The sequence below is a fragment of the Typopeltis vanoorti genome, chromosome 8, assembly GCF_054136105.1.
Source record: "Typopeltis vanoorti isolate ZY-2024b chromosome 8, IOZ_Tvanoo_1.0, whole genome shotgun sequence".
NCBI lineage: Eukaryota > Metazoa > Arthropoda > Arachnida > Uropygi > Thelyphonidae > Typopeltis > Typopeltis vanoorti.
This window is the reverse complement of record NC_143556.1, coordinates 55469323-55496203: the sequence shown is the minus strand read 5'-3', so window position 1 is coordinate 55496203 and position 26881 is coordinate 55469323. Positions and strand designations below refer to the sequence as shown.

Sequence of the window (26881 nt, the reverse complement as noted above, 5' to 3'; positions counted from 1 at the left end):
ATTTGTACCATCATGTATTATATTTGCAGCGTTTTTGCTTTATGTATCATTGCTTGTTTGCCGAGGTCTGGAAAGTCATTTTGCTTGTTATCGTAGAATTTATGCCGATAAGAAAAAAACTAAAACTGTTCAAATGACTCTTGATAACTTCTTTTGATAAAAAAAAATTGCAGTGAATAATGTTGATACAAGTATTTATTAAACATTTACTTTGCATTCATTTTTTTATCTTTCCTCAAAGAGTGCCATAAATCGAATTATTAATACAGTAATCGATCATGGATGAATTGTAATTTTTACCATTGATTATTAGATTTGATTAATGTGTTTTTGATATAGGTGGTAACATCGAGGGATTAATTAACGCGTTAATCGAAGGATACCTGTATTATTTTAGATCATCTGCTCACTTATTTGCTATGAACTTTTGGTATGCTTTCTTCTTTTTCCAGGACTGCTTCTTTAACTTCTTGTGCCTACCATGGCATTCTTATTTTTCTATCCTTAAGGACAACCACACTGCATTACTCCCTTGCTGAATCAATCAATGTTTTCTTCAGAGATTGCTACTGAGGCTCCAACATTTCATTCTTGTTTTTTAACTGTTTCATTTTCTCTTCACTAATGTTTATATAATTGAGTCTACAGTTTACCTGTAAAAGCTACTCACCTTTATTTCTTTTTAAAACTTTCTTATGTACTTCTTTTCAATGTGATATTCTTTTTTATCCTACATAAATCATTTTATGGTCATTTCCAATTTCTTATCCTTTGTACACTCTTGTATCATGAACCAGCTTGAAGATATCACTATCCATAATGACATAGTCAGTGAATCTTTTATTTCTTGTCTTCTCTCTATGTGAACTTGAGGAGTTCTTTATGTTGGAATTTTTTGTTAGTAATGACTGGTCCATATCCTGAGCAGAAATTCATCAGATACTTATTATTATCAGCCTTGCCCCCTTTTTTTCCAATTTCCCCCAAACTCTTCTATATTCCTGGTGGGATTCCTACTCTGCTTTAGATTTACAACCAGGACCACTTTTTTCCATTTTATTTGTCAGCTGCCCACTTTACTGACTCGTAAAATTCCTCCACTTCATCTTCTTTAGGAGAACCCTCTGTGGGACTATAGGCACAAATAAATTTCATTATCCATTTCCCCATTTTGAAAATTGCACACACAACTCTCCTTGAAACTTCCTTCCAGTAGAGAAGTTCATCTTCATGTTTGTTGTTGAATGTTATTGCTACTCCTTCCTTTCCTTAATCATTATTGCCTGAATATAACATTTTATACTTATTATTTAGTAAGATCTCACTTGTTTTTATCTTCTTTGTTTCAGTAATGCCAATTATGTTCATATGGTACTTTTCCAGTTCTTCTGCAAGCTCGATTTCCTTTCCATAAATAATGATTGCTATCTTCAGTTCTTTTGTTGTCGGATTTATTCTTCTTCTTCTTCTTCCAGATGTTGAATTTGAGTAGCTGACTTTACACTGCTCACCCTGGTTCCCTGATGAAAACATGTGGAGACCTTGTTTAACCTGGTGACATCCTAGCTGGCATGAACTTTCATGTTGTGCCATCATCCATGTTTCTAATTTAAACCAGTAGAGAGTATAATTTAGTTAGCGAAGTCCCAACCCAGGAGAAATGCATTAGTTTATGAAATAGGTCAACTATTCTTACTAATTTAGTACCCAGTGTATACCTACTAACAAGGTGCATCGTGTAAAGGGGAGGATTGGGCATTAGTTGAGAAGCCCCAGTCAGTTCTCCACATTCCCTAAGGACAATGTGGAAGTCTTTCCCAGTTATTTGTCTTCGACCCTTAAGCAACCCTGCAGAACTATACTCGTCTCCTTTATCTGGGGTGCGTCAGTTTCTCATCTTGGACATCCTGGAGTATATAAAGTTCCTTGTGCTTGCAACTTAGTCTGCTAGGAATAAAATAAGCAATTTTATATTTAATTTTGTAGCGACATAGTAAAGAAGAAGTTGATTTCCTTTTACTTAAATATATTTATTACTTATGGCATAATTCATTTGAGAACCTGCAGATTATTGAGAAAGAAGGTTTTAATATTCACCACTCAGAAATTTATCCCAAACACCATGATTCAATATTGTGACATCACCCAGCAGTTAGATCAGCCTCTTCTGATAAGAATTCATTTAGACACTGATAATTTGTTGTACCTTATTCAGTCATCTCTCGCTATATAAAATACTTTTTTTTTGTTCTGAAGTATCCAGTTAAAAAGTCAAAATTTTGACTTTTTAACTGTTTTTCTCATAAATTAAGCAACTTGTTTTCATTTGTCTTTTGATAAGATGTCAATGACAGGAAAGCACTTGTAAGGTAGATGTGGGTGGCTGTTATGAAGAAAGACTTCATAACATTAAGTAGTAGTTTTTGCCTTATTGGAAAAGTTTGCTCTGTATTTAGGAGAAATGCATTAGTTTAAGGTCAACTATTCTTATTCATATACACTTTTTTTTTAAGTGCATTTCACAAAATAAGTAAGTGTTAAGCTTGTTTTTTCCATCCATCCATCTGCAAATTATTCTTGGACTTGGGCTAGATAGATTTTATTGCAATTGTGTATTTTGAATACATACTGTCAAGCTCTCTCTGTTTGCAGTAAAATAAAATGTGTTGAAATTATATATTACAATAGTTTTGTACTAGCTGACTTTTGTACAATCAGACTATGTCTAGTGGTAAAATTAGGTAAAATTCTGTGTCTGCAGATGTATGTCAAAAAATAGATTGAAGTTTCCTAAAACATACTGTAATGTTCAAAAAAATACTTATCAAATTTTTACCGAAGTACATTATTCAGTATATTTGTTTGAAATATCATAAAGTTATTATATAAATCATAATAATTAATGCAAAATTGACATATCAACAATCAAAAATTCAGTTATGAACAATTTTATGTAAATAATTAATTTTCTAGTATGCATTGTCTGTTTGGTCATATGCATACAATACTGCAGTGATTTGCACAGTTTTGTCGTGACGTTCTATTTTCATGTAATGTTCTAAATCCGCCATCTTGGTTCAAGTCACTGTTATCAATATAACACTTAATCGCAAATTGATCACCGATCCAAAAGTAGAGAAATTTATAATTATACTGCGCCACCCTATTTTTAGATTAGTCTATATAAAATAGTAGGATCAATTCTTAATTAAGTTAGCAGTCTTCTCATTAGGCCGAATTATTTACTATTCTACTTGGGGCACCCGCAAGATTCGAATTTTTTATGAACGGTGCAATAAAAGGGAGTTCAGGCAAACACAATATTTAGATTAACAAAATAAAACATTTAATATATGATATATATAACAAGTACAAGAATTCTGCTTTAAAATGAAACAATACAATTAACTTAATACATCTTGCTAAGTCACTCATGCCAATTCAATGTTCTAAACTTTCACATACAATTCACAGCTTCAAAATCACAAGCTTTCTTAACTCAAGTTAATAAAACGAAACTTCTTATTTAAACAGTCTCCACATATCTATCAGTTGTACTTAATATTTAAATTCACAGGAAACACCAATCAAGGTAGACAATATTCCAAGCAATCTTATTTCGGACCCTGAACTTCGAAGATATGTTAATGGTAGAACAAACAAACAAATATGACTACTCTTACCAGATACAATCTTCAATACATCAATTAATTGTGAGCACACTTATGAATTAACTTATTTACGTTAGCGGAACACATTAATAAAAATTCTCCAACGATTTAACTGAACTATTAATTGCGCTTCACTACTCAAAAAAAAAAACACATCAATAAGGCACTGATATCTTTCCTTGTTTACTTTTCTCAAACCAGTTAATTCAATATAATTCTTCTCAGGGCAACATAGAATTAAGACGTAATCCTAGACTAACTGGAACTAATCAGAATTTTGCATTGAATGTCCAGTTCTCTATTTATCCGGTTACGGCATTAATCTTCCTTTACAACACAGCTGACTTCACTTGCAGCTAAGTATATGATTCACTATGTTTTGGCTCACTTCTAAACACTATTCTCATGAATTTCTGCCCTAGATAACTTATAATTTTCTTCCACTTCCTTTGCTTGTATCCTACCCTCCTTTCCGCTCCGCAAAAACTTCCTCTCTTCTCTCTAATTAATAATCTTCTCTTCATTCTTTTCCAACCCTTTCAGTCCCAAGGTCACGCTGTATTCAACTCGTGCTTGTTTATTTCATGCGTCTCCATGACAACGCATGAACGTAAACATTTCGCTAATGTAACACAACGCTCTACTCTTACATAAGTGATTACATAACGTTAAATTTTCACAAATAAGAATAAACAGAATATTTGAGCTACTTAATCAACTCTTTCATTACGTATACAATTATTTATAATACACTTTTCGTTACTTTACATATATATTTAGTTATCATAAATTTCTACACATATTATTATTTAATAAATTAATAGTAGGTTAAGTTTAGAATAAATATTTAAATAGTAATCCTTAATTAAGGAACAATAAATAATCTTTATACAAATTATGATTAATACATAATATGCAATGTTAAATGTGAATAAAAAAAAAATAAATTACACAACATAGTTTCATTCACAATTTAACAATACTGCAGTGATTTGCACAGTTTTCCTACTATAATCAGGATGCTTTTATAGGAAGGATGGAATTGAATCAATCATATTTAAGATCTCTTTTCAAATATATTGAGTCATTTTAATTTTGTTTTCAATGATTTTAAATGAGGTAATTCAAAATTATCTGCTGCATAATTACTACGGTAATAAATATTCTATCTCTATGCAAAAATTCTTTGCAAAATGATTGTCTGCAACCAAATCTCCAAATCATATCAGTAATTATAACAAGCTGTTCATGTTCAAAGAACCACAAGAGAGTAATTATAACAAGCTGTTATAAGGGTTGTGGCCCCTTTGAATTTGGAATAGTGAAAGTTGACTGTACTGACATGCTTAAATTTGAAATTTATGAGAACTTTTATTTATAATTAGAATTATAAATTCTAATTAATGAATGATTTCCTTTTCCTTTTTTTTTTTTAATATATATATATATATGCAGAATAGTGAAATAAATTTGCAAGTTCAAGAAACCCTCACATTTGCCATAGCTGATGAGGTAAGACTTTTTCTAAATATTTCAATTTTAAATATGTGTGTGTGTGACAGAGAGAAAGAAAGAAAGAGAGAGCGTGAATAAAAAAGGTTTTGTAGTTTAATTGATATTGGTGACAGGTTGAAAAGACCTGGATTCATATCTGATCCTAACATGAAGAACCTTTAAGAATTTCTTAACATAAAGGTGAGGCAGCCATTCTTATGCAGAGATGGCAGTTTTTTCTCTGTAGAACTCAGCTTTTTCATCCTGCAAAACACAGCCAGCCAAGCATTATATGCAATTAACAGACATAGTAAACCATGTGGACAGGAGTAACTGCTCATCATAGCATTATGTTTAATGAAGCCAGGTTAGGCTTAACAGGCCATGACAGGTAAAGATTGTATGTGTTACAAAAATTCTACACTCTTTTTTTGTTGTGTTGTGTGAAGTACTGAGGCATGGTTTAGAGTTGACTTCTAGTGAGGGATTATTATGGTAATCATAAGCTGGCATCTGTCATTCAGTTTTGTGCAAATTCAACCCACTTAGGGAACCTGGGATCAACTGTTGCTGAAATTGTTAAAAGATGGAAACATCATAATGAAAAGAAACTCAAGAAATGCAACTTAATAAATTCCTTAATAAATTAAGCAATTTATTAAGTTGCTGGTATTTTGCTAAAATTTAAACCGGCATTCTGAAACTTCTTAGAAACTCCAGGCACTCTGTCACTAAGGATGTAGTAGAACAATTCAAATTATAATGGGATGAGTGTGAACTAGGGTCAGAGTAAATATCTCTTGACTATAGATAGAGGAAACTTGGACTGTTGGATTGATGGTGGTGTTAGAATCATTTACTTCTTGATATACTGATTTTATGATATGTTACTTTATAATGGCTGCATTTCTGGAAAGGGAAGGAAAGCTGTGTGACTTGAGGTGAGAGAATTTGTCATGTTCAAATATTTGATTAATTTAGATTCTAATAAATGATGAGATTAGATGTTATTATACCATGTATTTTAAGTGTGTATGCTAGGGACAAACACACTGCACAGTATACTTAATTTGGTTACTTAATGGGAGTTTTTTTCTTAGAAGAGAAGAATGGCACAGCTGGTGACATTTCACAAAGGTTATACAAACAGACACATTAAATTACAGATTAGCTTGCATTTCTGGATTAATGGCCAACATTTCAAAGAAGTTGGTTATGGTCTTAGATACTGGATGGATGAAACATGATTCTTTATGAATGTCAGTAGGTGTTTAAGGGGCAGTCATGTTTTATTGATATAGTTATATTTTATAATAAAGTAGAGATAGAATTTAGTGTTGGAGTACAAATATATTGTACTCCCTCACTAGATTTGCCATAACTGTGACAAATAGAGATACATTGTAGATTAGTGTATTTATGAGGGTTGTTTGAAAGGTTTGGTAAAAAAATAACTTAAACACATTTTTTTGGAAAAAATCACCTTTATTTCTCAACATAGTCTCCATCGAGGTCTACACATTTTGTCCAGTGAGTTTCCAATTTTTTCATCCCATCTAAAAAGTAGGATTTCTCAAATTGTGCAAAATAGTCATTGACAGCCTTGATGACATTCTCGTTCGAAGAAAATTTTTTCCCACCGAGCCAAATTTTAGTTTGGGAACAAGAAGTCATTGAGGGCTAATTCTGGAGAATATGATGGCTGGATCGTGCAATTTTGCCATTGCAATGGCCGATGTGTGGGATAGTGCACTGTCTTGATGAAAGAGCACTTTTTTTTGTGCACCAATTTTGGCCCTTTTTTTATTCAGTTCTTCGTTTAAATGGTCTAACAAGGATGCATAATAGACTCCTGTTATTGTCTTAATTCCTGGGGAATCCCATCACCTTCCCAGCTGACAAAACGGTCTTCACTTTTTTAGGTGCTCTTTCACCAGGCATTGTCCACTGTTTTGACTGCTGCTTGGACTCAGGTGTGTGGTGGTGGATCCAAGTTTTGTCTAAAGTTACGAATCGATGCAAAAAATCCTGCGAATTGTGATTAAATATCGACAAACACTACGATGAAATGTCTTTTTGCATGTGTTTTTCGACAGTCAACAATCGGAGCATGACCATAGCTGTGTGCGCGATGCCATGCAGACAGCTTTTTCATGTGCTATTTTTAGTGCAGGATATTATACATCCATTCAGTTGAGATGCCTACAATCTCAGTAATCTCATGCACTCTCACTTGGCGGTCTTCCATAACGATACCATGGATTTTGTCAATCATTTCCTTTGTAGTGACCTCAGTCAGGCGACTGGAGCGTGCTTCATTTTCTATAGACTTATGACATGTTTAAACTCAGCATTATCTAATGCTGATGCAGAGTCCCCATGAACTGAATCCAGCTTGACTTTGATCTGTGCAGCTGTCCACTTCTTCAAGGAAAAGTGTTTTATCACTGCATGAAACTTGTTTTTCTCTATTTTTATGAAAAATGCAAAAACAGTCATTTTAAATGTTTGCCAAACGAGAACTATGCGTCCAATGTGGCTAAAATCTTGCTAGGGGGTCAAGAAAAAGATGATACATGCCAACACTGGTATGAATGAATGAATGAATTGTGTCGCCGTCCATTGGAAATTTACCAAACTTTTCAAACAACCCCTCGTAATAGAGGACTGGCTGAGAGAAACATTGGAATTGTACATGGAAGAGCAGCATCTGAGAAGAGGAAAATAATTGGTATACTTCAAAGGCTCTGTGCTTTGTCCACTGCTGTATTCATTCATGCCATGACTTATTCTGCTATGAATAGCAGAATAAGTCATAGTCATAAGTCATGGCATATTCAAACATGTGGGAAGGCTTAGATTTAGCAGCTATTCATTTTAATTATTTAACAGTATTAGCTCACAAAACATAAGGACAAAATAAAAATATGATAATGTATTAAGATGCTGATATTTCTCTTGATTTCAAATCATTATCATCCCTAGAGAGCACCAAAAATGGTTATCATGAAGACCTAACATCCTGTCATAGTGACCTTTGACATAGTACCCTCTAGGCTAGATTTAAATTAGTCAACAGGTAGGTGATCTTTTAAATGTTTGCCAAACGAGAACTATGCGTCCCATGTGGCTAAAATCTTGCTAGGGGGGTCAAGAAAAAGATGATACATGCCAACGCTGGTATGAATGAATGAATGAATTGTGTCGCCGTCCATTGGAAATTTACCAAACTTTTCAAACAGGTAGGTGATCTTTTAAATGTTTGCCAAACGAGAACTATGCGTCCCATGTGGCTAAAATCTTGCTAGGGGGGGTCAAGAAAAAGATGATACATGCCAACGCTGGTATGAATGAATGAATGAATTGTGTCGCCGTCCATGATTGTCTCCCACTTATTAAGGTTTGGTGCAATTGATACATTTGCTTCTTTCATTACCAACTAAGCACGTGCTTCATTGCTCGCACTCTACTCGAAATGTAGTTTCTTAGACTGTAATGGTGTCTGTTAGTGCTCTAGTTTTCTGCCAGTTTTGATTTACCATAATATTGGTAGTTATGTAGTTTTTATCTTCTTCAGCGTGGATATTAGCCAGTCTTCCTATATGTTCCATGGTAGAGTAAGTTACAGGCACATAATGGTTTATACACTCCTAGATGTGTGTAAGAATTGGGTTTGTCCTTATGAGAACAGATCATGGTTGCTAGTTTAATGTGTGGTTTTACAATGATGCAAACATGTTTATTTAGCACTTTGTGTTTCTTTTCAAATGTACCCTGGATATAGGAGATGTGTATAGTCTTGCTGTGATCTTGTATATTCAAGAACTGGGGTGCATAAAATAATTTATTTCTTTTACAGAGATTGTAGCTGTTGGCTAAAAAAGCATGGCATAAAAAATGTAGCAATGTGGAAAGAGTTGTTTTCATTGGAATAAATGGCTAAGGCTCTGTGTAATGATGTTTTCATTGGAGGTGTGATTCTTTATATGTGTGTGTGTGAGAGAGAGAGAGAGAGAGCTTTCTCTAAACAGAAAAAGATACAAACCATCTGAAAGACAAGACTGATGTGTCTAAGATGGGTAGACAACTGATTATTTTTTTTTATAATAACGTATGTTTTAGAATGTTGGCTATTATAAGTGCACTAAAAATGTATGATATGTTAGAGCCATGGGGCCAAGTTGCAAAAATGCATAATCTATGTAGTATAGTTAGATTAAATGATTAAGTGTAGATATCTTCAGAATTTTGCATTCTTTGACATATTAGGTACACTTTAGTGCATTTTAAAAGGTACACTGTAGAAAAAGAATCAAATAACTGTATCTTTTCTAGTCACATTAATCACATTTCATTCAACATAATTCATTATATTTTTCTGTTTATAGAATGCTGACACATACAGGAAGATAGTTATGTAAACAATCACTCCATCACCTAGCCCTACAATATGATATTAAAATATCCTTAAAATAAATCATAGGATCAGGGGCTGTTTGTGTCACTGATGCAGCTCTTACCAAAGAACTCACTCATTTATTTTACCTGAAAATACTTCAGGTGCAAACTTTGTTTGCTTACACTTGGATAAAGGATTAAATCAAGTATATAATTTCTTGGTATCTTTAATTTATAGTATAACCAAGTGAAAAAAACTTCCAACAACTTTCTCTAATCCAGAGTAATTTAATAATAAGGTGTGACACCTTTTAGCAACTCGTATATGAAAATATGACTTCTGCATTACTTCAACCTTGGTCTCAGTCCTGAAAATACATCAGGACTGAGACCAAGTATATAATTCCATGGTATCTTTAATTTATATTTATTTCACACTTTTTAATTGTCAAATATAATTTTAATTGTGAAATATATTTCACACTGATAGCAAATTGTAAAATAGATAAAATATTATTCGTTAAAGTTAATACTAAAGTGCTGTGAGGAACTCATGATGGAAGCTTAATGGAATGAAACAGCAGTGGGAAAGGATTAAAAGTGTTATTTAATTCTTCCAATATTTGTCTTAGTCACAGTGACATCTTCATGGAGTAAAGTATGAAACTTGTAACACATACACACATGAAGGCAACACAAACTACGTGAAACACATGAATGAAGGATAGCTACTAGGTGGGGGTGCCCTTTGTGAGCACATATTTAGCTGTCTAGAATTTAAACAAACCGGGATCTCAAAATATTAGTGTTCCTAATATTCTGGGAAATTTTATGCAACCATATCTGTTCAGGTCAGGCTGATTTCTGAGGGCAGCTGCAGATTAAAAAAAAAAAAAACAGCCTTTCTCCTTTAAATTTGCTGGAGCATGGTGGATTTTCTTCCATTTGATTTTGAGAGTTGTATCTAGCACATGGTCTGTGAGCCCAGTTGACCATAGTCATTATGGCAAGTGTATTTTTTGTTCTTCTGTGCAGATGGTGGCTGATCTTCTTGTCTGTCCAAGTAGGCCACTTTAATTTTTTGGAACAGTGAACTCTGTACACACCAGGAACTGAGAGAGAAGGGAGTTGATCTTTAGTGGATAAGGGTAACTAATTTCAAATGGGAGCTTGACAGAGGAAAGCTGTGCTTTAGTTTTTTTCCTGATGTACCTTAGATGTAGCAGATAGCATTAATAAAATTGATTATTTTCATTTATTGTTTTGTGTAGGAAGGTGTCGTGTATATGATTGTGTTCTGATATGATAGTCATTATGGCAAGTGTATTTTTTGTTCTTCTGTGCGTGATTGTGTCGTGTATATGATAGTCATTATGGCAAGTGTATTTTTTGTTCTTCTGTGCAGATGGTGGCTGATCTTCTTGTCTGTCCAAGTAGGCCACTTTAATTTTTTGGAACAGTGAACTCTGTACACACCAGGAACTGAGAGAGAAGGGAGTTGATCTTTAGTGGATAAGGGTAACTAATTTCAAATGGGAGCTTGACAGAGGAAAGCTGTGCTTTAGTTTTTTTCCTGATGTACCTTAGATGTAGCAGATAGCATTAATAAAATTGATTATTTTCATTTATTGTTTTGTGTAGGAAGGTGTCGTGTATATGATTGTGTTCTGATATGATAGTCATTATGGCAAGTGTATTTTTTGTTCTTCTGTGCGTGATTGTGATTGGGGGTGCTTAAGGGTCAAAGCTGTATAACTGAGAGGAGACCTCCACATAGCCTTTAAAGGAATGCGGAGAACCGACCAGGGCTTCTGACCTAATGTCCAATCCTCACCTTCTCGTGGTGCACCCTGTTGGGTATCTACTTTGATACTGAACGAACGAGGATGGGCTGGCAATTTGGGATTTAGCCGACCAAATTGTATTCTTATTGGTTAAACCAAAATAAAAAATGATGGTACAACATGACAAAATTTCATGCCGGCTGGGGCGTCGCCCGGTTAAACAAGGCCCCCGTTGTTTTCGCCAGGGAACCAGGGCGAACAGCGAAAAGTCAGCTACTGGAACAAATCTGAAAACAAACCCCAACTCAACATCACCAGAGTTAAAGATCGGTACTATCAACGTAAGAAGCCTGAATGGCAAAGAAATGGAGCTAGCTGAGGAATTAGATAAGTACCAGATCGACATAATAGGGGTGACTGAAACAAAAAAGATCAAAACTGGTGAGATCTTTCTGAGCAATAAATACAAAATGTTATATTCAGGCAATGACAATCAAGGAAAAGAAGGAGTAGCCATAGTATTCAACACAAAATATGAGGCTAATCTTCTTGAATGGCAGTCAGTCTCAAGTAGAGTAATGTGGGCAAATATGAGAATGGGGAACTGGACAATGAGACTTATTTGTGCCTATGGTCCCACAGAAGGTTCTACTAAGGTAGAAGTGGAGGAATTTTTTGAGGCTTTAGAAAAAGCAACTGACACAATGAAAAATGAAAAGTTGGTCCTTGTTGGGGATCTAAATAGTAGAGTAGGAAATGATTGTGAGACATACAAAAATATTTTGGGAAAATTTGGAGAAAAGAGCAAAGCTAATAATAATGGCAAATATCTGTTGGATTTCTGCTCAGGACATGGACTGGTTATTACTAACACCATGTTCCAACATAAAAATGTGCACAAATTCACATGGAGAGAAGAGGCTAGGAATAAGAAAAGTCTCATTGACTATGTTATTGTTGATAGTGATGTTTTCTCCCTGGTGCAGGACACCAGAGTGTACAGAGGATTTGAAATTGGAAGTGATCACTATTTAGTCTTGAGCAGGATAAAATTGAATTTCATATCGAAAAGAATAACATGTAAGAAAGTTTTAAAGCGAATAAAAGTTGAGCAGCTCTCAGATGTGAACTGTAGACTAAAATACAGAAATATTATTGAAAAGAAAATGAAAGAGTTTGAGAACAGGAATCAAACTTTGGAGATTCAGTGGCAAACTCTGAAGGAAACATTGATTGATTCTGCCAGAGAGGCATGTGGTGAGGTTGTGTGCAAGGATAAAAAAAATCAGAACTCCCTGGTGGACACAGGAAGTTAAAGAGGTAGTGAAGGAAAAGAAGAAAGCATATCAAAAGTTCCTGGCAAATAAGTCAGCTTTTACTCTTACAGAATACAGAGACAAATGTAAGAAAGCTAAACAGTGTGTAAAACTAGCTAAACAAAAGTCATGGGAGGACTTTGGCAAGAATATAGAAAATAAATATCAAGAAGGTGGCAAAATATTCTGGAGGTTGTTGAAGAAGCTTAGGAATGGAGGAAAGAGTGCTGTAAAAGGAATTATAGATGATAAAGGTGAAATGAAAACAGGAGAAAAAGATATCCTTGAAGTATGGAGTAATTACTTTGAAAAACTGCTAAATGAAACAAGCAGTGATGACAGCACAGTGATAAAAAACACTGACCAGGCATGCAGTCAGGAATACATATCCATACTTGAAGTAGAAAAAGCCATCAAAGGCTTGAAATGTGGAAAGGCAGCAGGAGTAGATGATATTCGACCAGAAATGCTGAAGTATGGTGGTATAAGAGTCTTACAGTGGCTGCACTGCATAGTTCAGAAAGCCTGGACAGAGGGAAGAATTCCCGATGATTGGAGTAGAGCTCTCATAGTACCTATATATAAAAAGGGAAATAAAACTGAATGTGAGAATTACAGAGGTATTTCCCTACTGAGTGTTCCTGGCAAGATCTATGCAAGTATACTTGAGAAACGGTTGAGAAGAATTGTGGAAGAAAAGCTTGGTGAAGAACAAGCTGGATTCAGGCCAAATAGAGGCTGTCAGGATCAGATCTTCACTTTACGACAAATAGTCGAGAAAGCATGGAAATATAACAAAGATCTGTATTTAAGTTTTGTCGATTTGGAAAAGGCATATGACAAGGTGCCAAGAGAGAAGCTATTCAATACGCTGCAGTTATATGGTGTCAATGGGGCATTATATCAAGCAATACTTAGTCTTTATTTGAGTTGTGAGTCAGCAGTTAGAATTGAAGGAAGTACAGGAAGATGGTTTAATATTAAATCTGGTGTGAGACAAGGATGTACATTATCCCCTCTGTTATTCATTATCTATATGGATCACATTATGAAGGAATGTGGTATTAAACCTGATATCAAAATTGGAGATGTTAATGTCAGCTCTTTGCTTTATGCAGATGATGTTATACTTCTAAATAAATCCGCTACAAGTCTGCAAGATTCTCTGACTAAATTGAATAGCTGTTGTAATAGATATGGTATGAAGGTCAGCAATAAAAAGACAAAGACAATGAAAATAGGCAGAATCATTGAAAATGTCAACTGTGTTGTGAATGGAGAACCTGTGGAACAAGTAAAACATTTCAGCTACTTAGGCACAATTTTTACTGAAGATGGTAAACTAAATATAGAAATAGACAACAGAATCAGCAAAGCTGGTATGGTGGGAAGTCAATTGAATAAATTCATATGGAATAAGAAAGAAATTAGTCGGAACACTAAATTAGCTGTATACAAGACTGTGTTCAAACCAATTTTAACTTATGGATCTGAGAGCTGGGTCAGAAGTAACACACTTGACCAAAGACTAGAGACCGCAGATATGAGAGTCCTGAGAAAGATTAGAGGCGTGAACAGATGGCATCAATGGCAATATCATATTAAAAATGAGGATATTAGGAAAGAACTTGACATTGTCAGCATCCAGGAATGCGTTAGCAGAGCTAATCTCAGATGGTATGGTCACTTAAGTAGAATGGGAGAGGAAAGATTAGCAAAACAAGTGTTCTCTGCCAGGTTGGCAGGAAAACGACCCAGAGGAAGACCAAGATATAGGTGGATTGATACGGTACAAAGTGCCTTAGACGATAGAAATATAAGATCTGATAATGTTGGAGTCTTGACAAGTAACAGACTGATTTGGAGGAAAATTGTAGATAGGAAGTTAGTAATGATGTAATTTTTTCATGTAGTACTGTCATATCCTGTACACCCCTTGAGGGTACATGGCAGGAATTTGATGATGATGATGATGATGTTTTGTGTAGGAAGGTGTCGTGTATATGATTGTGTTCTGATATGATAGTCATTATGGCAAGTGTATTTTTTGTTCTTCTGTGCGTGATTGTGTCGTGTATATGATAGTCATTATGGCAAGTGTATTTTTTGTTCTTCTGTGCAGATGGTGGCTGATCTTCTTGTCTGTCCAAGTAGGCCACTTTAATTTTTTGGAACAGTGAACTCTGTACACACCAGGAACTGAGAGAGAAGGGAGTTGATCTTTAGTGGATAAGGGTAACTAATTTCAAATGGGAGCTTGACAGAGGAAAGCTGTGCTTTAGTTTTTTTCCTGATGTACCTTAGATGTAGCAGATAGCATTAATAAAATTGATTATTTTCATTTATTGTTTTGTGTAGGAAGGTGTCGTGTATATGATTGTGTTCTGCTGCAAGAGAGGCCTCATTAGAACAAAAGTCACAGGCTCTGTTGGTTAGTTTTTAATGATGCATATTGCTGAGAATGGGGATGGGAAAGTTTGTGAATGTATCTGCCTGTGTGAGTGAGTTTCCTGGTATACTGAGAAGAAGAGATTACCATGTCATAAATTAGATTCTAGGGTATTGACTATTGAAGTGAAAGAGAAAAGTGTCTGTGTCTAAATAGAGACTAAATAGAGAACACATCATCAATATATCTTAGCTGGATAGAAGGTTTGAGAGGGACTGAGTCAAGAGCCTGTTTTTCAAAATCCTCTATGAAAATGTTGGCAACAGGAGGTGAGAGGGAGGAACCCATAGGTACCCACTAACTGAACAAAATTTGTAAATTTTGTTCTACCAAGAGAAATATCCAGAATTGATGGCAAAGAAAAGACATCTATGATATTAGGAGGGAAAAACATTTTTAAGAGAGTATATGTCAAAGCCAATATATGAACAATATATTGGCTTTGACATCACCTGTATCTGTATTATCAGCAATTAGATTTTCAATTGAAATTTTAAAATAGGCAGAGTTTTTTTATATATGATGTTGTATGGTCAGAGTAAGGGAGTAAGAGTTTTCAATAGCTGTTTGGATAATTTATAGCAGGTGGAAATCTGGAATCCATAGCATCTACTTTAGATCTTGCGGGGGGGGGGGGAAGAGAGAGAATATTGAGTTTGTGTATTTTAGTTAAGCCCTATATCTTAGGGGAGAGGTGACAAATAATGAAGGGCTTAAGTTTTTTTTTTTTTTTTTGTGATACCAGGAGGCCAGGAAGATATATTTTTGAGTAGACTTTTTAATTTTCTGATCTGATATTTAGTGGGATCATAAAATAATGGTAAGTAGGTAGAGCAGTCTCTGAGAATGGTAACCATTTTTCTGCTATATTCATTGGCATTAAGGATAACAGTATCACTACCTTTATCTGCTCTGGTGATAATTATGCTGTTGTCTTTGCATAGCTTCTTGAAGGCACTGAGTTGGCAGGGTGATAGATTCCTTTTTTTGAGGAGAAGCAATAGAAAAATGTTGGTGACATCAAGCTAAAGTAAGATAACAAAAAACAGTCGATAGTTTGGGCTTGGCGAAGATTCCATCCCTTTCATGCACAGAGTTCTCTGGAATAAGACAATACAGCCAGCAAAGGTTGGTCGATTGGTAGAGCCTCTGCTACTAATGGTTAAGCAAGTTTGAGCGCGGTTAGTAGTTGGAGGGGTTCAATCATTCAATGCTATTGGCACACTCTTCCTCGATGAGTCTTTGGACTCCCTGGAGGTGTCACATAATAATAATAAAGACAAGAATTCTTTATAAGAGCTGATTTCTTAAAAGGAATTGACTCTTTTGAAGAAACTTATAAAGAAAAACATCTCTAATGAAACTATGCTCCATTCCCCAAACTTAAATAGATTCCATGGTCTACACATATTTCCTTTATGGGAAGTAGTACTGTTTCAATCTATCAATCTTTCCTAACTCTTAATTTTTATATTTATATGCAGTAGTCCCTGACTTATCTAAGAGTTATGTTCCTCAAACTTTGTAACTCAAATTTGTAACTTAAATCCAAAAAAAAGTTGGATTTAACACCCTCATCTGTTAATCACATAAAATTTCTTACATGTGTGTGTGGTACATTTAAGAAATTGTGTATTAACATGTTTTAATGGTTATTTCTGTTAGTTTCCTTCACAGAATTTGCACAAAAATATATATATTTTGATATGTAATTATTGTAGAGATGACTAAACAGGAGTGTTTTTATTCTATTTTTCCACTTCTGCAGGTGAAAAAAAATGTTTGCTTGTGATTTAGTAGAGACCAAACATAGAACTTTCAAGCTATTTCAGACTTCCAGTAAGGGACAGTGGTCGATGAATTTTATCTGCCACACATATAGACAATCACATCCATACCTACAGAGGAATTTGAGTCCACAAATTGGTTGGAAAAGATGAATATTTTAGCCACTTGGCCAACCAGTCTGTCAAATTATTGGAGGAGTTAAAATGCGATGTGCTAAGAGATCTGCGTAGCATTTGCTAGACATCATTTAGAATTTTTTCCCTTGGTTTCTGCTGAGGACATCATGTGAGTGAAAAACTACTGTAGATTCTTTAATCTATCAAGGAAAAAAAAAATTTTTTTTAAGGAATTATTCAGCAGCATACCCACCTGACTTGAAATGCAAACTTAAATCTCTTCACCCACCCACTCCCATAACTTTAAAACTACAGATTCTCCTAAAATCCACAAAAATGACATTCCATTATGACCAACTATTGGCATCAGCTCTCCAACTTATTTACTATCAAGCATCTTGCCTGGACTATTCCAGCATCACATCAGCAACTTTATTATATCACAAATTTGATCCATTTTATTCAAAAATTGATGCATTGACATCTCATTATCAGGCATTCTTGCTAACAAAAAAATAAAATAAATAAATAAAATAAAATAAAAAAAAACTTCTTCGGTTTTAGTTAGTTTTATTTTGTGTTTAATAATGACTAATTAAAATTCCATATGATATGTGTTTCAGTCATTAAAATATCAATATATTATGAATAATCAAGAGGGAAACATCAAATGAGGTTTACTTGCATTTCAGTTTTTGAAGATGATATCTTGAAAAACTGAACTACAAGAAAACTGCTCTTCTAAATCATTTAATTTTTTTTTGAAGAGATGTAAAGACAACTATATGATTCCTATTCATTAAGTGAGTAGGAATTCCTACCCATCAGGGAGCATATTTTTTCAAAAATAAATAAATAAAGTTTAAACAGATTTATCAAAAAAACTCTTTCAGCTCTACTTCAGGACTGTAGATTCCACCTGTCTTAACCTTCACTGCTTTCTTGCAAATAGGATTAGCAGAAATTTATGGACCTATAAACAAACAGCACAATATGATGTACTGTTCGTTTCACTTCACCTATATTTGTTGTGCAAACTGTCTAAAGAAAAAAAAATTGCTTATTTATATAACTTGAAATCAAAAGGAAAGTATTTCATTTTGTACTGAAAAGGTTATTTGTCTATTAGATTATTCTCTTACACAATTCAGGAGTTTATTCATGAAAAAATGTTTAAATTTTGATATTACTCTTCCTTTTATTCTGAAAGTAGAGATATTATGCTGTGTTAAAAAAAAAAAAAAACATTCATCATCTTCCAGTTGATCTATGAATGAAATTTGGTTTAAAATGACTGCCTTCTCTTTTCAACACCTAGAACCAACATTAGCAGTTTGGAGAAGGCTCTTTATGCTTTAAAGAAAACCAAAAATATCCCTAACCTCAAGGCTGACAAAGGAGATGCAGCAGTTGTGAACACCATTGATTATAATTCAAAAATGTCTTTTACTTGCTGACTCCTCCAGTCTCTCAACCATGATCTTACTTGGATTATGCATGAAGATACGAATAAATTGCTATGCAACATGACTTGAAATGGAAATTTAAGTCTCTTCACCCTGTAATTGAGGCTGTGTGGCTCCTTAAATCCACAAAAGTAACATTCCAAATTAAGACCAGTTGTGGATCAGCTCACCAACTTATTTATCCAAACATCTCACTGGAGATTCAATGGGCAAGCCCTGAAGAAAACACTGATTGATTCAACCAGAGAGGCATGTGGTGAGGTTGTCTGCAAGGATAGAAAAATCAGAACTCTATGGTGGACACAGGAAGTTAAACAGGCAATGAAGGAAAAGAAGAAAGCATATCAAAAGTTCCTGGCAAATAAATCAGCTTGTGCTCTTAGAGAATACAGAGGCAAATCTAAGAAAGCTAAACACTGTATAAAACTAGCTAAACAAATGTTATGGGAATACTTTTGCAAGAACATAGAAAATAAATATCAAGAAGGTGGTAAGATATTCTGGAGGTTGTTGAAGAAGGTCAGAAATGGAGGAAAGAGTAAAAGGAATTAGAGATGATAAAGGTGACATGAAAACTGGAGAAAAAGACATCCTTGAAGTGTGGAGTAATTGCTTCGCAAAATTGCTAGATGAAACGAGCAGCGATAGCACAGTGGTAAAAAATACTCAATAGGCATGCAGTCAGGAATACATATCCATATTTGAAGTAGAAAAAGCTATCAAAGGCCTGAAATGTGGAAAGGCAGCTGGATTAGACAATATTCGACCAGAAATGCTCAAGTATGGAGATATAAAAGTCTTACAGTGGCTGCACTGCATAGTTCAGAGGGACGTGTTCCAGATGATTGGAATAGAGCTCTCACATAGTATTCATACACAAAAAGGGAAATAAAACTGAATGTGAGAATTAGAGAGGTATTTCCATAAAGTGTTCCTGGTAAGATTTATGCAAGTATACTTGAGAAACGATTGAGAAGGATTGTGGAAAGGAAACTTGGTGAAGAACAAGCTGGATTCAGGCCAGATAGAGGGAGGGTTCAGGATCAGATATTCACTTAACGACAATTAGTTGAGAAATCATGGGAATATAACACAGATTTGTATTTAAGTTTTGTAGATCTGAAAAGGGCATATGACAAAGTGCCAAGAGAAAAGCTATTCAAAACGCTACAGTTATATGGTGTCAATAGGGGCATTATATCAAGCAATACTTAGTCTTTATTTGAGTTGTAAGTCAGCAGTTAGAATTGAAGGAAGTACAGGAAGATGGTTTAATGTTAAATCTAGTGTCAGAAGGATGTTCATTATCTCCTCTGTTATTCATTATCTATGTGGATTATGACGGAAAGTGGTATTAAATCTGATATGAAAATTGAAGATGTTAATGTCAAGTCTTTGTTTTATGCAGACGATGTTATACTTCTAAATAAATCCACTACAAGTCTGCATGATTCCCTGACTAAATTGAATAGATATGATATGAATAGATATGAATAGATGTAATAGATATGATATGAAGGTCATCAGTAACAAGACAAAGACAATGAAAATAGGCAGAAGCATTGAAAATATCAACTGCATTGTGAATGGGGAAACCTATGGAACGTGTAAAACAGGGGGTTCCCAACCTTTTTGTTTCCTAGAGCACATTCTAAAATACTGGTAGGGCGATGTGCACCATCTATTTTTCAAGCAAATTTTTTGAATTCTTTTGTTAAATGAATACATAAAGTTTACATTATAATCAAATATTTTATTACTTAAAAGTTTACATTATATAAAAATTTAAATATATATATATGTAAGTTAGTGTGATCTTTGGCATTTCATTTGATTGGTCAGTGCAATAAATCCATTGATATTACCAACTATTGCTGGTACCCCATCAGTAGTTATCGCAGACAGCTTGTGCAAAGGCATATCTATTGACTTGGCGTATATTCTGAATGTATTATAAATATATTCACCCATTGTTCGTGCTCTCATGGGTAATATTTTCAGTAGATCTTCTTTTACACTGAAGTTACTAATTACCATTCTCACCATAACTGATAACTGTGCTGTGTCTGATACATCTGTTGACTCATCAAATTGTAAAGAGAACCAGTTACATATTTCCAAGTCACTTTTTAACTGAGTTTGTATGTCCATTGAAATTACATGTATTCTTCTTGTGACGGTGTTATTTGACAATTGTAAATCTTTTATTGCTGACATAATCTCACGTTTGTTTAGAAAATCTCTCAAATAAACAATTGGCACCAGTCAAAAATGCTTCTTTTAACATCTCGCCATCTTGGAACGGTTTTTTCTTCTTTGTGAGCATGCGAGAAATTTTTAAAGAAGCAATGGTAGCATTTTTAGATGTTACCACATGTCTAGTGAAAACCGACTGGTGGGCAGACAGGTTCGATTTTAGTTGATTTATTTTTTCATTCTTATTTCAGATTTAAGTGGATAATTTGTATTAAAAGTGGCATGCATTGTGTGGAAGTGATGTTCAACATTATGTTTTTTCGGAATTGCAACGCTACTGTTGCACAACAAACAAACACAATTATCTTTAAAATTTACGAAACAATATGTTTCCTCCCAGTCAGTATTAAAATTATAGGTTCGTTTTCTTTTACTTGATTCACTCATTTTAGGATTAAGAATCAAGATATGTATTTCAAAAATTTAAGTACAAGGCAACGTTAAAATTATGCGCATATAATTAGCAACAGATAATGAACAACTTCGAATGCGTGTCTACTTTACATTGTATGCGTTTAATTCTCATCATGTGTCATTAACGCATGCGTCATATAGCATGCCATGAATTGTTGCGTGATGTGCACGTGATTATTTCAAACTATACGGCACATGGTTGAACAGCGGCGGGCACACACAAATAGATCGATGGGCGCCATGGTGCCTGCAGGCATAGGGTTGGGAACACCTGGTGTAAAACATTTCAGCTACTTAGGCATGATTTTTAGTCAAGATAGTAAATTAAATATGGACACAAACAACAGAATCAACAAATCTGGTATGGCACGAAGTCAGTTGAATAAATTTGTATGGAATAAGAGAGAAATTAGTCTAAACACTAAATTAGCTATATACAAGACTGTTCAAACCAGTTTTAACTTATGGATTAGAGAGCTGGGTCAGAAGCAAAACACTTGACGACTAGAGACAGCAGATATGAGAGTCCTAAAAAAGATTAGGGATGCGAGCAGATGGCTTCAATGGTAATATCATATTAAAAACGAGGATATTAGGAAAGAACTTGACGTCATCAGTATCCTGGAATGCGTTAGCAGAGCTAATCTTCTGGTGGTATGGTCACTTAAATAGAATGGGAGAGGAAAGATTACCAAAAGAAGTGTTCTCTGCCCAGGTTGGTAGGAAAAAGACCAAGATATAGGTGGATTGATACAGTAAAAAGTGCCTTGAAAGTTTATTTTCCACTTGGTTAGAGTATAATAAATTTAGTTTAATCCTTTATCCAAGTGTGAGCAAACAAAGTTTGCGTCTGAAAGTATCTTCAGGACTGGGTTAAGGTGGTACAGCACCAGGGCAACTCGTTGCAAAGGTGGAGCAAGCTACCAACACTCCTATCCTAGTATCTCCTATAATGCAAAACACATCTCCTTGCGGATATGTCTAATGTTATGCATTAAGGGAAGGGCCACTACCCAGACCGGTTTCGACCTTTATTGAGGTCTCTTCAGTGGGAGCCAGGCCCAAGTCGAGATAGCAGGCAAAAGCATTAGCAGGTCATCTCCACCTATAGGAATTGCCAATTGGTGTGCCACCCTTTTTTTAATAAATTACTCTGGATTTAGAGAAAGATGTTGAAAGTTTATTTTCCACTTGGTTAGAGTATAATAAATTTAGTTTAATCCTTTATCCAAGTGTGAGCAAACAAAGTTTGCGCCTGAAAGTATCTTCAGGACTGGGTTAAGGTGGTACAGCACCAGGGCAACTCGTTGCAAAGGTGGAGCAAGCTACCAACACTCCTATCCTAGTATCTCCTATAATGCAAAACACATCTCCTTGCGGATATGTCTAATGTTATGCATTAAGGGAAGGGCCACTACCCAGACCGGTTTTGACCTTTATTGAGGTCTCTTCAGTGGGAGCCAGGCCCAAGTCGAGATAGCAGGCAAAAGCATTAGCAGGTCATCTCCACCTATAGGAATTGCCAATTGGTGTGCCACCCTTTTTTTAATAAATTACTCTGGATTTAGAGAAAGATGTTGAAAGTTTATTTTCCACTTGGTTAGAGTATAATAAATTTAGTTTAATCCTTTATCCAAGTGTGAGCAAACAAAGTTTGCGCCTGAAAGTATCTTCAGGACTGGGTTAAGGTGGTACAGCACCAGGGTAGTTGGTAGCTTGCTCCACCTTTGCAACGAGTTGCCCTGGTGCTGTACCACCTTAACCCAGTCCTGAAGATACTTTCAGGCGCAAACTTTGTTTGCTCACACTTGGATAAATAATTAAACTAAATTTATTATACTCTAACCAAGTGGAAAATAAACTTTCAACATCTTTCTCTAAATCCAGAGTAATTTATTAAAAAAAGGGTGGCACACCAATTGGCAATTCCTATAGGTGGAGATGACCTGCTAATGCTTTTGCCTGCTATCTCGACTTGGGCCTGGCTCCCACTGAAGAGACCTCAATAAAGGTCGAAACCGGTCTGGGTAGTGGTCCTTCCCTTAATGCATAACATTAGACATATCCGCAAGGAGATGTGTTTTGCATTATAGGAGATACTAGGATAGGAGTGTTGGTAGCTTGCTCCACCTTTGCAACGAGTTGCCCTGGTGCTGTACCACCTTAACCCAGTCCTGAAGATACTTTCAGGCGCAAACTTTGTTTGCTCACACTTGGATAAAGGATTAAACTAAATTTATTATAAAAAGTGCCTTAGAAGATAGAAATATAAGATCTGATAATGTTGGAGGCTTGATAGGTAACAGACTGATATGGAGAAAAATTCAATCTAATAGATAATCTTAGGTGTTGACGGTTATTCATGACTTATTTTTAATGGTATTAACACCACCACCCAATTTTATCAAAGAGATGTTTTATTAACTGCTTATATTTAGCTGAATTTCAACTCAGCATCATCAGAGCATAACACACTTGTCATGCAACAGTGAGTGAGTGAAACAATACAATTGCAATGAACAAAAGATCTAAAGTCCTATTTTTGGCGCCCTCTAATGGGGGGGGAAAAAACACCTATGCGGGAGTTTCTCTTAGGATAACAATCTCCCAAATTTTTGGCAAATTAATGCAACCATATTTGTTAAGGTTGGGAGAATTCTTCAAAGCCAATGCTGACTCAAAAAATAATCTTTCAGATCTCTAATGACTCTTAAATAGCACATTCGTTTTCCTCCATCTAATCCTGTGTGAAGGAGTGTCCAGAGCATGGTCTGCCAGTCCTGACTTGCCATAGTAATAGTAGTGAATGTATTTTTCATGTTCTTCCAGGGGGATGTTAACTGATCTTCCTGTTTGCCCATAATAGACCAAGTCACAGTTACAGGGGACTTCATACACTCCTCAATGTGTGCTAAAGGGTGAAATTTATCCTTAGGTGAGCGGATCAGAGTTGTTAGTTTGAAATGAGGTTTGAAAGTGGTGCGAAGGCCATGTTTCATCAATACTTTGGCTATCTTTTCTGATGTACCTCTGACATAGGGAATAGAAATGGTCGTGTTGTGTTCCTGTGTATTAGGAAAGGGCAGAGTAATGGGCTTATGTAGTATTTTGTAGTGATTATAGCCATTGGCTAAGAATGTATTGCGCAGATATTTGAGTTCTGTGGTCAGAGCTATATCGGTAGAACAAATGGCTCTGGCTCTGTGTGTGTTTTTTAAAATGACATACTGTTGGACTGGATGATGATGTGATTGATTATGTAGGTATCTTCCTGTGTGTGTGTGTAGGCGTTCTGTAAATGGAAAAGGATAGTGATTTAAAAACACTTACACACAGAGCCAGAGCCATATGTTCTAACGATATAGCTCTGACCACAGAACTCAAATATCTGTGCCATACGTTCTTAGGCAATGGCTATAATCCCTACAAAATAGATAAAATACTACATAAGCCCATTACTCTGCACTCCCCCAATACACAGGTACACAACACAACCATTTCTATTCCCTATGTCAGAGGTACATCAGAAAAGATAGCCAAAGTATTGATGAAACATCACCTTCACACCACTTTCAAATCTCATGTCAAACTAGCAACTCTGATGTGTGCACCTAAGGATAAACTTCATCCTTTAGCACACCCAGGAGTGTATGAAGTTCTCTGTGACTGTGACTTGGCCTATTATGGGCAAACAGGAAGATCAGTTAACATCCCCCTGGAAGAACATGAAAAATACATTCACTACTATTACTATGGCAAGTCAGGACTGGCAGACCACGCTTTGGACGCTCCTTCACACAGGATTAGATGGAGGAAAACGAATGTGCTATTTAGGAGTCGTTAGAGATCTGAAAGATTATTTTTTGAGTCAGCATTGGCTTTGAAGAATTCTCCCAACCTTAACAAATATGGTTGCATTAATTTGCCAAAAATTTGGGAGATTGTTATCCTAAGAGAAACTCCCGCATAGGTGTTTTTTTCCCCCCCATTAGAGGGCACCAAAACTAGGACTTTAGATCTTTTGTCCATTGCAATTGTATTGTTTCACTCACTCACTGTTGCATGACAAGTGTGTTATGCTCTGATGATGCTGAGTTGAAATTCAGCTAAATATAAGCAGTTAATAAAACATCTCTTTGATAAAATTGGGTGGTGGTGTTAATACTGTTAAAAATAAGTCATGAATTTAGGAAAATTGTTGATAGGAAGTTAGTAATGGTGTAAGTTCTTCGTGTAGTACTATCATAATATCCTGTACACCCCTTAAGGATAAATGTCAGAAAATTTGATGATGATATTTCACTGGACTATTGTGAAGTCGCATCTGGCTGTTATATATGAAGAATTCGATTAATTTTATTCCATATTTGTTAAATGTTGATATTGTTATGTCAGTTTTTATCGCCCCTTTGTATAATGCTATTTGATTTAGTGGTCACTACTCTTTCCTTTACCTTATTACATATGTTGGCCTCTGTCTGCTATCTTAAACCCTTATATATCCCTAAATCGTCTGCCTAACACTGAGTATATGATCTTACTGCTTACCTGACAATTTCTAAATTTTGGGCCCTCATACCTATTACCTGATCTCTATAAGTCATCCACATTCACTCAGACAAAATTTATTTCCTGCACCAGCCTGGGCTTTAAGGACAGAGTGAAACTCAGCCTAAGAATGGTTATAGAGTATCAGATACTACTAATATAATTCGCTCGAAATCAGAAGCCGTAGGTTTTCCTTTTGTCTGTTTGCAGTCGTGCCCCCCTTTCCTTTCTTATTTAGGATATCCCCGCACACGTATATGATCACCAGGTTCGTATTTTTTATGAAGGGTCTAGGTCAGTCAACATGGTCAGAAAAGCAAGCATGGAAGGTAACAAACAAATTTAATGAATTCATAATTAATTACAATACAAAGGCAAAATTAATGTTAATGCTAGGTTAAAAACTCTTATGTTTCTCTCACTTTCTCATTCTTAGATAAACATGGATTTCTTAATCTCTACAACACTATTCTTTCAACTTATCAAATATTTAGTTTACAACTTAATAGAAGCCAGCTAGGTATTTGGCACATTATTAATCTCCCTCCTGTGTAGCTCAGTGGATGTGGCGTTTGCACACCACCGCGCTAGGCCGCACAAAGGAAGTCTTGGTTTCGAGTCTAGTCGGCGACTAGAGGAAATTTTTCTAAGCCTTTTTTCGACTGGTTCCCGAGTTAGTCGATCTCTGGCACGGGCAAGCAGGTTTTTCCTCCCGGAAACTCGGGTTTTTCGTCCTGTAAACTCAAGAAAATCGACCGTAGAACCCACAGTATTTCAGACATTAAATATATTGTGTTAGGGTTAGAGACCACGAGATGGCGGCACATTTGAGCCGTCTCTCTTCACTGCGTACCGCTTAATTAGTGATAGCCTTGGGCCATCTGTCTCTGATTGGGTACCAATGGAGATTGAACTGCCCACTCAGTCTCCAAAAGTTAGATAGGGCTAAATGGCCTCGCCTACTCCCGTATATACGGGAATAAAAAGGCGTTAGCTGATTTTTTTTTTTTTTTTTTAAATCTCCCTCGAGTAGGTCACGACAGAATCTCCAGTAAGTTAATAGTTCTCAGAATTCAGTCTAATGATATAGAGTCATTCACACATATATTAATTCTTCATGCTTATCCTTATCATAAATTCAAGATACACTTTCTGCCGTTTCTGTTAGTCAAGTTCTTTAA

At 35.3% G+C, this 26881-nt stretch overlaps 1 protein-coding gene across 7 annotated transcripts in view; it reads left to right on the top strand.

Moving 5' to 3' along the window:
* LOC150104005 (uncharacterized) overlaps positions 1-26881 on the top strand; it is a 534288-nt gene that overhangs the window by 244285 nt on the left and 263122 nt on the right. For 6 of the 7 annotated variants that reach the window (XM_090397243.1, XM_090397238.1, XM_090397241.1 and 3 more), the window contains exon 15: positions 5127-5183. The exons of the other annotated variant lie outside the window; for it this stretch is intronic. In XM_090397243.1, coding sequence (XP_090253369.1) covers positions 5127-5183 — 57 coding nt within the window. The remainder of the gene's footprint in view (positions 1-5126; positions 5184-26881) is intronic. 7 annotated transcript variants of the gene reach the window in all.